Here is a 13,087-nt window from a genome sequence, read left to right as displayed (position 1 = left end):
CAAGGCTAAGGCAAAATATCGAGATTAGAGATGTCCGGTAATATCGGCCGATAAATGCGTTAAAATGTAATATCGGAAATGATCGGTATCGTTTTTTATTATTATCGGTATCGTTTTTTTTTTTTTTTTTAAATCAACATAAAAAACACAAGATACACTTACAATTAGTGCACCAACCCAAAAAACCTCCCTCCCCCATTTACACTCATTCACACAAAAGGGTTGTTTCTTTCTGTTATTAATATTCTGCTTCTTACATTATATATCAATATATATCAATACAGTCTGCAAGGGATACAGTCCGTAAGCACACATGATGCTGGTCCACTAATAGTACTAACCTTTGATAGTTACTTTTACTCATTTTCATTAATTACTAGTTTCTATGTAACTGTTTTTATATTGTTTTACTTAATTTTTTATTCAAGAAAATGTTTTAATTTATTTATCTTATTTTATTAATTTTTTTAAAAAGTACCTTATCTTCACCATACCTGGTTGTCCAAATTAGGCATAATAATGTGTTAATTCCACGACTGCATATATCGGTTGATATCGGTATCGGTAATTAAAGAGTTTGACAATATCGGAATATCGGATATCGGCAAAAAGCCATTATCGACATCCCTAATCGAGATATATATATTGTGTATCGTGAGATGGCCTAAAAATATCGAGATATTAATAAACGGCCATATCGCCCAGCCCTAATTTAAAGTCTACCAGAAGCCACTGGTGTCTTCATGCATGTTGCTCGTTTTGTTAGTCACACACACACACACACACACACACACACACACACACACACACACACACACACACACACACACACACACACACACACACACACACACACACACACACACACACATGTTTATGCTTGCTGTGGAGCTGAGCATAGCTGGGAAATGTTCCAGAAAGTCATCCTATAGTTGTTGAACGCCTAGTAGCATTTTAGATGCCCCAGCCAAGTTGTTGGTTTTGTAAACAACTGCGGCTGGTGCATTGCATGAAGGAAAAATTCCCCCACTTCATGTGTACATACACTCTAACCTCTAAGGTGGAACACAATCCAACTCAAATGTAGATTTTTTTTGTTCCTATCGGAATTAAATTGGATTGGTCAAATTGTTGCCATTATTACAAAGTTATTTGACAATATCAACTTTCTTCATTAAAGTGTTAAAGTAATTACATACATTTAATGACATATGCACTTCCTTGATGACAAGGGATTAATAATGTTATGGAAATTACTGCATGTGCCTGGGAGGTGTGTGTCTTCACATTTAGACTAAATGCAGCCCGCCCAGCAGTGTACATGTGGTATTCTTTCATCAATAGTGTCGCATTAGCCATGTTGTACTGAGCAACCGGGACAGACAAGAGTCTATAGACTTAGACAAAATGTATTGATCCACAAGGGACAATGTTCCACACAGTATCTCAGTTACAAAGGATGGAAATGGTAAGGATGGAAAGGATAATGCACACAAGGGCACAAAAAGAGGGCGAAAACAAAAGGTATAGACTAAAAATATACCATGGTCGTAATATAAAATATAACATATATGTAATATTTACATATTGTCATGACTTGGTCCTGGGTGTTTGCTTTTCCGGAAGGCAACGGAAAGTTGGCTCGGGCGAGACGGGAATGTGAGTACATGATTGTTTATTACTTTCAAAAAAAGTACAAACGAAAAGCGCGCACAGTGGCGGAGAATAAACTATGAAACCAAAAGACTATAGCATTAATAAACAAAACTTACTTGGCTTGGACTAAAGTTGCAGCATGAAAGATGGACATGAAAAAACAAGTGTCAGGAATGTGAAGAGCATAAATGTGGGATGTCGCCAGCAAGACAAACTGAAAACAATGAACTTAAATACTACAGACATGATCAACTAAAACAGGTGCGTGACTCAAAACGTGAAACAGGTGCGTGACGTGACAGGTGAAAACTAATGGGTTGCTATGGTGACAAACAAGAGTGCACAATGAGTCCAAACGTGGAACAGGTGAAACTAATGGGTAACCATGGAAACCAGACAAGGGAGTGAAAAGCCAGAAACTAAAGAGTCCAATAACTAAACAAAACAAAACATGACCAAAACAAAACATGATTACACAGACATGACACATATTATATATACAGTATATAATACATACTGATATGTTATTATATTATATTTTCATATAACATATACAATATATAACAAATCCCAATTAACATGTACAATATTACAGTATATGTGACAGCTGCAGAAAAAAAGAGCAGCATATATGGGGAACATATACACCATTAATTAGTTGCTTATTAACATGCAAATTAGTAACATATTGACTCTTAATTAGTCATTATTAAGTACTTATTAAAGGTTAGAATTAGGGTTAGGGTTAGGGTTGGGGTTAAAATACATATGAAGTGCACATTCATGTAGAAATCTTGTTAAGTCAAGAACACAGTTTGGAAAAAGCTGGAAAAAAGCAATAGAAATCGCATCACATTCGATTTAAACTTGCACACATTTTAAACAAATGTGATTTTAACGTAAGAAAATTGACATAAAACAACAAATGCATTTTCACCTACAGACGTATACAGTCGTAACCCAAACTCTGTAAACGAATATTGAACGCTAACTTTGTACTACTCGGCCAGTCCGTTGCTCTCTGTACTCTGTGTGTGGATTCGTTTTAATTGTGGCCGCCCTAAATTTGGAAAGGTATTCTTTATTATTATAAGGTTTTCTAAATCAGTATTTTTCAACCTTTTTTGAGCCAAGACACATTTTTTTCATTGAAAAAACACGGAGGCACACCACCAGCGGAAACGTTAAAAAATTAAACTCCACCAGGTTGTCTTTTTTTGTAAGTTTGTTGTTGTTTTCCTATGTGTAGTGCTTTCGTTCCTGTCTTGCGCTGTTATTTCGGTGGTTTTGTTGGTGCTTTGTATTGGCAAACAAGTTTATTTCAGTTGTGCGGACACTATCCTTCTTTGTGGGGACATTGTTGATTGTCATGTCATGTACGGACACACACTGTAAGTCTTTGCTGTCGTCCAGCATTCTGTTATTGTTTACTTTGTAGCCAGTTCAGTTTTACTTTCGTTTTGCATAGCCATCCCTATGCTGCAGTGCCTTTTCCTAGCGAATCTTGCCTTTTGTTCATTTTTGGTTTAAGCGTAACATACCTTGCACGCTGTCTCCCGCTGTGCTCTGCTTATTGGGATCACGACAAACCATCCTCGACGCGTTCCGACTTCTACAAAGCAATTAACTACCTGCTGCCACCTACTGATATGGAGTACCGTATTTTTCTGAGTATAAATCGCTCCGGAGTATAAGTCGCACCGGCCGAAAATGCATAATAAAGAAGGAAAAAAACATATATAAGTCGCATTTTTTTGGGAAATGTATTTGATAAAACCCAACACTAAGAATAGACATTTGAAAGGCAATTTAAAAATAAATAAAGAATAGTGAACAACAGGCTGAATAAGTGTACGCTATATGACGCATAAATAACCAACTGAGAACGTGCCTGGTATGTTAACGTAACATATTATGGTAAGAATCATTCAAATAACTATAACATATAGAACATGCTATACGTTTACCAAACAATCTGTCACTCGTAATCGCTAAATCCCATGAAATCTTATACGTCTAGTCTCTTACGTGAATGAGCTAAATAATATTATTTGATATTTTACGGTAATGTGTTAATAATTTCACACGTAAGTCGCTCCTGAGTATAAGTCGCACCCCCGGCCAAACTATGAAAAAAACTGTGACTTATAGTCCGAAAAATACGGTATTACATGGTTACCCTGCCGAGCTCTAGACAGCACAGACACTAGAAAACGGCACATTATTTGCAGATTATAATTATTGATTTGCAAATAATATTTTTTGGACCAATTAGGTAAAGTTGCATACCAGACAATATCTCACGGCACACTAGAGGTTGAAAAAAGACACTGTTCTAAATCACCAAAGTGTTTCCCGAGTTTGGCCACCGCTGCTGCTCACTGCTCCCCTCACCTCCCAGGGGGGGCAGAACAAGGGGATGGGTCAAATACAGTGGGTCATTTCACCACACCTAGTGTGTGTGTGACTATCAGTGGTACTTTAACTTACTTTAACTTGATCTATTCTTTATCTACGAGTGTATAATCGGAACACACGCTGGTTATTCACACGCTCACACAGCCCATTAACTTGTTTAAATGAATAATACCTTCCTGCGAATTCGGAACATGGTTGCAAGGTGAAGTTACTTGAAAGACGTAGCTGTGTGGCAAACCGCATCACAGATTCCACAACAGATAAACCGTCTTGAGCTCAATCTTAGCAGACAAACGTTTCATGTGTTTTCGAAACTGCACAACTACAGTACTGTTAATGGCAGATGTGAGCATGAGTATGCAGGGAAAGGAGTCTTATCTTGTACTTGCGGACGTTTTACTGACCTCTGAAAAACACTCGGGGTCTCCTTCTTAATCATCGGTGGGCTTCAGAACGGTAGAGGAAGAGAACACAAAGTCAGACTCTGCTCGAGCTTTTAATGTGAAATAGCCTCTCGTTGCAGCAGAGTGGCCTCATCACTTCATCATTCCCTCATTTCCTCTGGCAGACACTGGGGGCATTCTACCGCCTATCTGCCCCCCAGTAAATATTGCTCGAAGGCTTAATTATACGCTCACACTTAGGCACAGTCTCTGCGAAATTTCCTGCAACGCTGAAGCGGAGAATTAACGTCAAATCTGTGGGGTATTCATTCATCAGAATGGGCGTGTGCAGTGTTATGTTTGCTTGTGTGTGTTTTGGTGACCTCCCGATCCATTATTATATCCCTCTGGTCATATTTGTTGACCGGAGGCTATGTGTGATGTACTGTGAACACCCTCTGCTCATGACAAGGTACAGAACAGGGATCAATATTCACTTTATATGCATTTTCTGTCCTCATAATCAAATCAGATTTATATATATATATATATATATATATATATATATATATATTAGGGTTGTACAGTATACCGGTATTGGTATAGTACCGCAATACTAATGAATCATATTTGGTACTATACCGCCTCTAAAAAGTACACCTGACATCCACTGTAATGTAATGTAAAGTACAGGAGTGTATCTAGTCATTGATATTTTTTAGCATCACAAAATCTCTTTTCATTTTTTTTTTATATTATGTTTATAAACTGAGGAAATATGTCCCTGGACACATGAGGACTTTGAATATGACCAATGTATGATCCTGTAACTACTTGGTATCGGATTGATACCCAATTTTGTGGTATCATCCAAAACTAACATTTTAAACATTTTAAAAGAACATGTAGATTAATCATTCATTTTCTACCACTTGTCCTTAATACTTTTGACAAAATAATAGAATGGAAAATGACACAATATATTACTGCATATGTCAGTAACTAAATTAGGAGCCTTTGTTTGCTTACTTACTACTAAAAGACAAGTTGTCTTGTATGCTTACTATTTTATTTAAGGTCAAACTTGCAATAAGAAACATATGTTTGATGTACCATAAGATTTTTTGTTAAAATAAAGCCAATAATGGCATTTTTTGTGGTCCCCTTTATTTAGAAAAGTATCGAAATACATTTTGGTACTGGTACCAAAATAATGCTATCGGGACAACACTAATATATATATATATATATGTATATATGTGTGTGCATGTGTGTGTATATATGTATATATATATATATATATATATATATATATATATGTATGTATGTATGTATGTATGTATGTATGTATGTATGTATGTATATATGTATATGTATATTTACAGTATATACATATGTATATATATATATATATATATATATATATATGTATGTGTGGGAAAAAACCACAAGACTATTTCATCTCTACAGGCCTGTTTCATGAGGGGGGTACCCTCAATCATCAGGAGATTTTAATGGGAGCATTCGCATACCATGGTTTATATAGGGCACAGAGTGGGTGGGTACAGGCTGGCCTAGGGGCGTGGTGATTGGCTCATGTGTTACCTAGGAGGTGTTTCCGTCTATGGCGGCATGCTGTTACAATTTCGCTGCGCTTGTTGAGGGATGACAGGTCTGGACGGTAAATAATAAACAGTTTCTCTTTCAAGCATAGGTTGCATCTTTTATTACCACTATTGTAAGGTGTGCTGGATGCAAGAATTTGCCATGTTATTGAATATTCAACATTATTGTCTTTGAGGTCCCAAATGTGTTTGCTGAGTTCTGTGGTATTTCGCAGGTTTTTGTTCCTGAAAGAAGCCTTGTGATTGTTCCATCTGGTTTTGAATTCTCCCTCGGTTAATCCTACATATGTGTCGGATGTGTTAATGTCCTTGCGTATTACCTTAGATTGGTAGACAACTGATGTTTGTAAGCACCCCCCGTTGAGAGGGCAATCAGGTTTCTTTCGACAGTTACAGCCTTTGTTGGTTTTGGAGTCGCTCTGTCTGGGGGCCGACGGCTCATTTGCAATTGTTTTGTTGTGGTTTGAGATGATTTGTCGTATATTGTTCATGCAGCTGTAGCTCAATTTAATGTTGTTCTTGTTGAATACTTTTCTTAGGGTGTTGTCTTTGGGAAAGTGTTTGTCAATCAGATTGAGGAATTTGTGTCCAATGTTAGTTGAGACGTTTTTGCTGTATGGGGGGTTGTACCAGATGATGTCGTTTCGTTTTCTGTTCTTTTTTGGCTGGTTTCCTGGCGTGGGTTCATAGGTGAGGGTGAAATTGTATCCGCTTTCATCAAGGGCTTTTTGGTACGGGGGGGTTGCTTGGTCAAATTCAGCTTTGCTAGATGACAGCATCGATAGCCTTTTATTGATTCCGGTAGGTATTCTTTTCGTGGTGGTGGGTGGGTGGTTGCTGTCATGGTGCACGTATTGGAGTGTTGTGTTGGGTTTCGTGAATGGTTGGTAGCTGTTATTTCTCAGGTTGAAAGTGACGTCAAGGAAGTTGACGGTTTGCTTGTTGGCTTCAATCGTGATCCGTAGGCCGTTCTCTTTGAAAATTTGGCATATGCGCTTCTTGGTATTCTCGCTGCTCCTTGGCGAGGCGCGACACACTGCCAGTCCGTCATCACGGTAAATACCAAGGTTCAGATTGAGGCTAGCGAGCTGGGAGAGGAGGAAACTCCCAACGAGTTCACACGTTTCTGCTCCGTCAAAACTTCCCATAGTGACGTCAAATGTTGCATTGTTCTTTTTTTGCCATGGTGTACTGTTGTGGATGAGAATGGAGTTTTTTGCGTGGATGATGATGTTTCTTTCGTTGCCTGTGATTGAGTCGTAGTCTGAGGCGAAGTCTAGTGCTTGAGTCAGTCGGTCTTGCGTGATGGAAGGGTAAAATTCCTCGATATCAAAGGAGATAAAGTTGTGCTGTTGTTTGTCTTGGATGTTGTTGAACCATTTGATTACTGCTGCTGTATTTCTCCATTGGTTGAGTGGTGTTTTGTCCTTGATTTTTGTGTTGACTCTGTCCAGGATTATTTTGCTGATTTTTCCTATTTCAGATTTAGTTGGGTTTATTAGTCGGCATGTTGGGTTATTTGCGAAGTTGGGTTTGTGGTCCTTCAATGTGATGAAGGCTTCCTTGTTGGCTGTGGCGTCCACCCTGTCCTCAATGTCCAGTTCAGCCGCGATCCTTTTATTTTCCAGGTGGATGTTCTGTAAGGTGTTGGGTTGCGCTTTTTTGTATGATTTGGTGATGCTTCTGTCCAGTAAGGTGTGGTGTTCTGGTATGTCCATTCTGTAGAAGTTTGTGGTTTTATCGGCAGCTATGATGAGGTTGTTTACTTTCTTGATGCGCTCCTTGTCATTTTTCAGCTTGGTGAGGAGTGGGTTGCGGATTGGCTTGAATTTGACTGATTGTATCATTTTGAGCATGTCGTTCTCAAAATCCTTTAGTTCCTCAACTGTGGGTGGGTTCTTGGTAGATTTGAATCCGTAAGTTTCCTTTTGCGTTCCTTTTGTTTCAGGGTGGAGGAAAAAATGTGCTTTCCACCGCATCCTTCTTAGGAAGTGTTCCGTCTTTTCTATGAGCCTTTACATATATATATATATATATATATATATATATATATATATATATATATATATATATATATATATATATGTAAATATATATATATATATATATGTAAATATGTTTTTATTTATATATATTGCTGCCTCATGATGTATTTGCTGTATGTTTTTAATTTACAAAAGTATTTCCTTTTTTTGCAGATGATGAATGACCACGAAGACGCATCCCCTGACAGCTGTGTAAAAAAGGTAGGTCTGTTTTAAAATGCATACCTTCCTTATACTTTGTCTCATGTTTTAGCTCCTTTTGCACACGCGCACACAACATTTGCACATCCAACCTGACAAGATGTTGGTCTGCTGTAGCTCTGCTTCCCATAGCTGATGTCATGTTGACAAACGACAGTCATTCCTCGTTTATCGCTGTTAATTGGTTCCGGACATGACTTTGATTAATGTATTTCCGCAAAGTAGGAATCATTATCTATGAATCCAATAATTTCATAGCTTGGTCATAAAAACCTGTTTACGACCTTCTAAATATGTGTTTTGACATAATGACACCCTTTTGTCGCCTTTACACTCTTTTAATACAGTATTATAATGCTGCCTGAGGCTGAGACAATCAGTGGCCACGATACCGTGAACAGTGCCAATTCTACTGTAGTATTGATAGTTTTAGTTTATTTAGCCTTGTTTTTGCTTAAAAATATTTTATTTAGAGCCAAACAATTGTAGAATATGCTCGAAAGAAATGTGGAAAATCTGCAAAGTGGTGAAGCCGCATTATTTAAAGCGTCATGTTATGATGGTTGTGACTGCCTCAACAGTGTTCCTGCTGGTTGGAGCCAAGTAGTGCACTCCATGTTGCTATATATGCTTCAAGATATCATTCATCAACAACCCGTAAATTAGCAAAATTTGACAGAACTACAGTTTTCCTCTTACTAGTATTGTATGCACTTTATTGCAGGTATATATATATATATATATATATATATATATATATATATATATATATATATATATATATATATATTAGGGCTGCAACAACTAATCGATTAAATCGATTAAAATCGATTATAAAAATAGTTGGCAATTAATTTAGTCATCGATCCGTTGGATCTATGCTATGCGCATGCGCAGAGGCTACTTTTTTTTAAATTCTTTAAACATTTTTTTTATTTTTTTTTATAAACCTTTATTTATAATCTGCAACATTTACAAACCGCTGAGAAACAATAATCAATATAAGTATGGTGCCAGTATGCTGTTTTTTTATCAATAAAATACTGGAAAGGATTCAAATGTAGTTTGTCTCTTTTATCCGATTATTAATTGATTAATCGAAGTAATAATCGACACATTAATCGATTATTAAATTAGTTGTTAGTTGCAGCCTTAATATATATATATGTATGTATGTATGTATGTATGTATGTATGTATGTATGTATGTATGTGTGTATGTGTGTGTATATATATATATATATATATATATATATATATATATATATACACAGTACAGGCCAAAAGTTTGAACACACCTTCTCATTTCAATGTGTTTTCTTTATTTTCATGACTATTTACATTGTAGATTGCCACTGAAGGCATCACAACTATGACACCTGTGATGTGAAAACCATTTCAGGTGACTACCTCTTGAAGCTCAGCGAGAGAATGCTAAAAATACAAAAAAGTAATCAGAGCAAAGGGATGGCTATTTTGAAGAAGCTAGAATATAAAACGTGTTGTCAGTTGTTTCACTTTTTTTTGTTACGTACATAACTCCACATGTGTTCATTCATAGTTTTGATGCCTTCAGTGACAATCTACTATGTACAGTAAATAGTCATGGAAATAAAGAAAACCCTTTGAATGAGAAGGTGTGTCCAAACTTTTGACATGTATGTGTGTGTGTGTATATATATATATATATATACATATATATATATATATATATATATATATATATATATATATATATATATATATATATATATATATATATATATTCCAGAGCCCCCTTAATAAACTGGCCCAGTCATTCTCAAATTCTGGTACGCCAAAGATTTGATTCATTATTTAAGTACGGTGCTTTATTTTCCTATATTCAAAGACAGTGTTACTGTTCAAACTGTGTGTAATGTTACAGTAGCCAAAATATTGAAAGTACTTGTTAAATAAAACATCTGCTTTGTTTTTAATGTATACTTAGGCCTACTACTCTACTGCATTTTAATGTCGGTCATTATTGGCCAAGGGTTTTCTGAGGTGGTACTTGGTGGAAAAAGGACAGGACAGGACAGGCCAGGCCAGTGCCAGGGGTTCATGTCCATCTAATGGTCCATGAAAGAACAATGGGCCTTGACTAAGTTCTTCCTGGAGCTGCATGGTGGCTGCTTGGGTCACTGGTAGGGTTGGTTAGAGAACTTATATCAATTCATGGATATGGTAGAGCAATAAATTATGTTAGATTTATTTTTAAATAGTTTCTTAAGGCTAGAGACATCTGTAGCCATGCTTTAAATCAGGGGTCCCCCGCCAGTGTCCAAAATCCGGCCTGCGGGAAGACACAAGTTAAAAAAATTAAAAATAAATATATATATATTTTTTATTTTCATTTTTTTTTAAATCTGTCCTTTCTAATCCATTCTCTACCGCTTGTTACTTTCGGTGTCTCCTAGCCGCTCAGGCAAATCACATTGTCTAAAAATGCATTTTACCATCAATAACGTGACATCATAGCGCTCGGTATATATATGTATATATATATGGTCAGGAAAAAACACAAGAGGCTATATCATCCCTACAAGCCTGTTTCTCAGGTTTCCCTGCTCGTCAGGGGATTTTTATAAATCCCCTGCGAAACAGGCTTGTAGGGATGATATAACCTCTTGTGTTTTTTCCTGACCATATATATATACATACAGTATATGTACCGAGCGCGATGATGTGACGTTATCGATGGTAAAATGCATTTTATATTCCGCTCTACCCCGGTATTGAGCACTGTATAACGAATAAACTACAGAAACCTCAACTATATATATATATATATATATATATATATATATATATATATATATATATATATATATATATATATATATATATATATATATATATATATATATATTTATATATACTGTATATATATATATATATATATATATATATATATATATATATATACTGTATATATATACACATATATATATATATATATAGATATATATATATATATATATAGATATATATATATATATATATATATAGATATGTATATACAGCCCGGCCCCCGGCCACATTTTGGAATGTTGTAATCACCCAACATTCAAAATCATAATGGTTTATACTGTATCTGTTTATCACCCTTGATACACCAGTATGTTCCCAAAAACATTGCTTTTTTTTTGTTTTGTTTTGTTTTTCTTCCAAAATCATACTTTGCTCACTCAGACCCTTCATACATGCACACATCCACTCATCCACACTCACATGCACGCTTGAGGAGAGAGGTGCACTCGGGCTTTAACGACTCAAGGTTTACCGTATGGTCATTATTAGAAAAAGTACCCATGATAATGTATATATCCATCCATCCTGCACTGGCTCAGGATCAGCAGACGATCCAGACCATAGCAAGATAGATGAATAATCCTCGGCATCAAGGATCACTCAATCACCTCCCGGGGACCTCTCCACCGTTCACATTTAAAAAAGAAGAAGAAAGTCACATTTTCTTGGCTCGTTCAGATGCAAAAAAAAAAAAAAAAAATACAAAAAAATAAAATAAAAGGTAACACTTTACTATGGGGAACTTATTCTAAGTAACAAAGATTTAATTTAGAGTTATTTGGACACTAGGGGGACATATAAAGGTTAATAAGCAATAATTCTGATGGAAGACTCTTAGTTGATGGCTTACTGGTTGTATAATAAGGCAATGCAGAATAAGGCATTAATAAGTACTTAATAATGACTAGTTAAGAGCCAATATGTTACTAATTTGCATGTTAATAAGCAACTAATTAATGGTGAATATGTTCCCCATACTAAAGTGAAGTGAATTGAATTATATTTATATAGCGCTTTTCTCTAGTGACTCAAAGTGTTTTTACATAGTGAAACCCAATATCTAAGTTACATTAAAGTGTTACCAAATAAAAAAAGTCACAAAAAAAAGCAAGTAAACCATCACAAAACCATATCAAAAATGACACAAAAAAGCAATAGTAGTGTGGGAACAATACAAAAAATAACAACAATAATAAAGGCAAGGCAAGGCAACTTTATTTGTATAGAACTTTTCATACACGAGGCAGACTCAAAGTGCTTCACAGACAACAAAGTGAAATGAAAGAAAATAAAAGCAAAATTAAAATGCAAACAATAAAAATAAAAGCAGTGCGGACGTTAAAAGATTTAGCTGAAAGCTAAGATGAACATAAAAGTTTTCAGTCTAGTTTTAAAAGTAGTCAGAGTTGGGGAAAGTCTGACATCTTCAGGAAGTTTATTCCAGCTATTTGTTGCATAGTGACTGAATGATGCTCTCCCTTGATTTGAGTTTACTCTGGGAACTGCAAACAGATTGGTCTCAGAAGATCTTAGTGATCTAGAGGGCTTATATAGTGGGAGCATATCAGTGATATACTTCGGCCCTAGACCATGTAGTGATTTATATGTGAGCAGGAGGATTTTGAAATCAATTCTCTGATGTACAGGGAGCCAATGTAAGGATTTAAGAATTGGTGTAATGTGCTCACATTTTTTTGGTCTTTGTTAGAATTCTAGCAGCAGCGTTCTGAACAAGCTGCAGCTGCCGGACAGTTTTTTGGGGAAGACCTGCAAGGAGACCATTACAATAGTCTAGCCCAGTGGTTCTCAAATGGGGGTACGCGTACCCCTGGGGGTACTTGAAGGTATGCCAAGGGGTACGTGAGATTTTTTTTAAATATTCTAAAAATAGCAACAATTCAAAAATCCTTTATAAATATAAATAAAAA

The 13,087-nt window shown here is 36.0% G+C and overlaps 1 protein-coding gene across 10 annotated transcripts in view; it reads left to right on the top strand.

Annotated features, from left to right (window-relative positions):
* Nucleotides 1-13,087, top strand: part of prdm16 (PR domain containing 16) — a 755,270-nt gene that overhangs the window by 488,576 nt on the left and 253,607 nt on the right. For all 10 annotated transcript variants that reach the window (XM_061975909.1, XM_061975901.1, XM_061975919.1 and 7 more), the window contains one exon: nucleotides 8,281-8,328. In XM_061975909.1, coding sequence (XP_061831893.1) covers nucleotides 8,281-8,328 — 48 coding nt within the window. The remainder of the gene's footprint in view (nucleotides 1-8,280; nucleotides 8,329-13,087) is intronic.

The sequence above is a fragment of the Nerophis lumbriciformis genome, linkage group LG01 (genome assembly GCF_033978685.3).
Source record: "Nerophis lumbriciformis linkage group LG01, RoL_Nlum_v2.1, whole genome shotgun sequence".
Taxonomy (NCBI): Eukaryota; Metazoa; Chordata; class Actinopteri; order Syngnathiformes; family Syngnathidae; genus Nerophis; species Nerophis lumbriciformis.
Note: the sequence above shows the minus strand (reverse complement) of the source record. Positions and strands in the feature narration are given on the sequence as shown.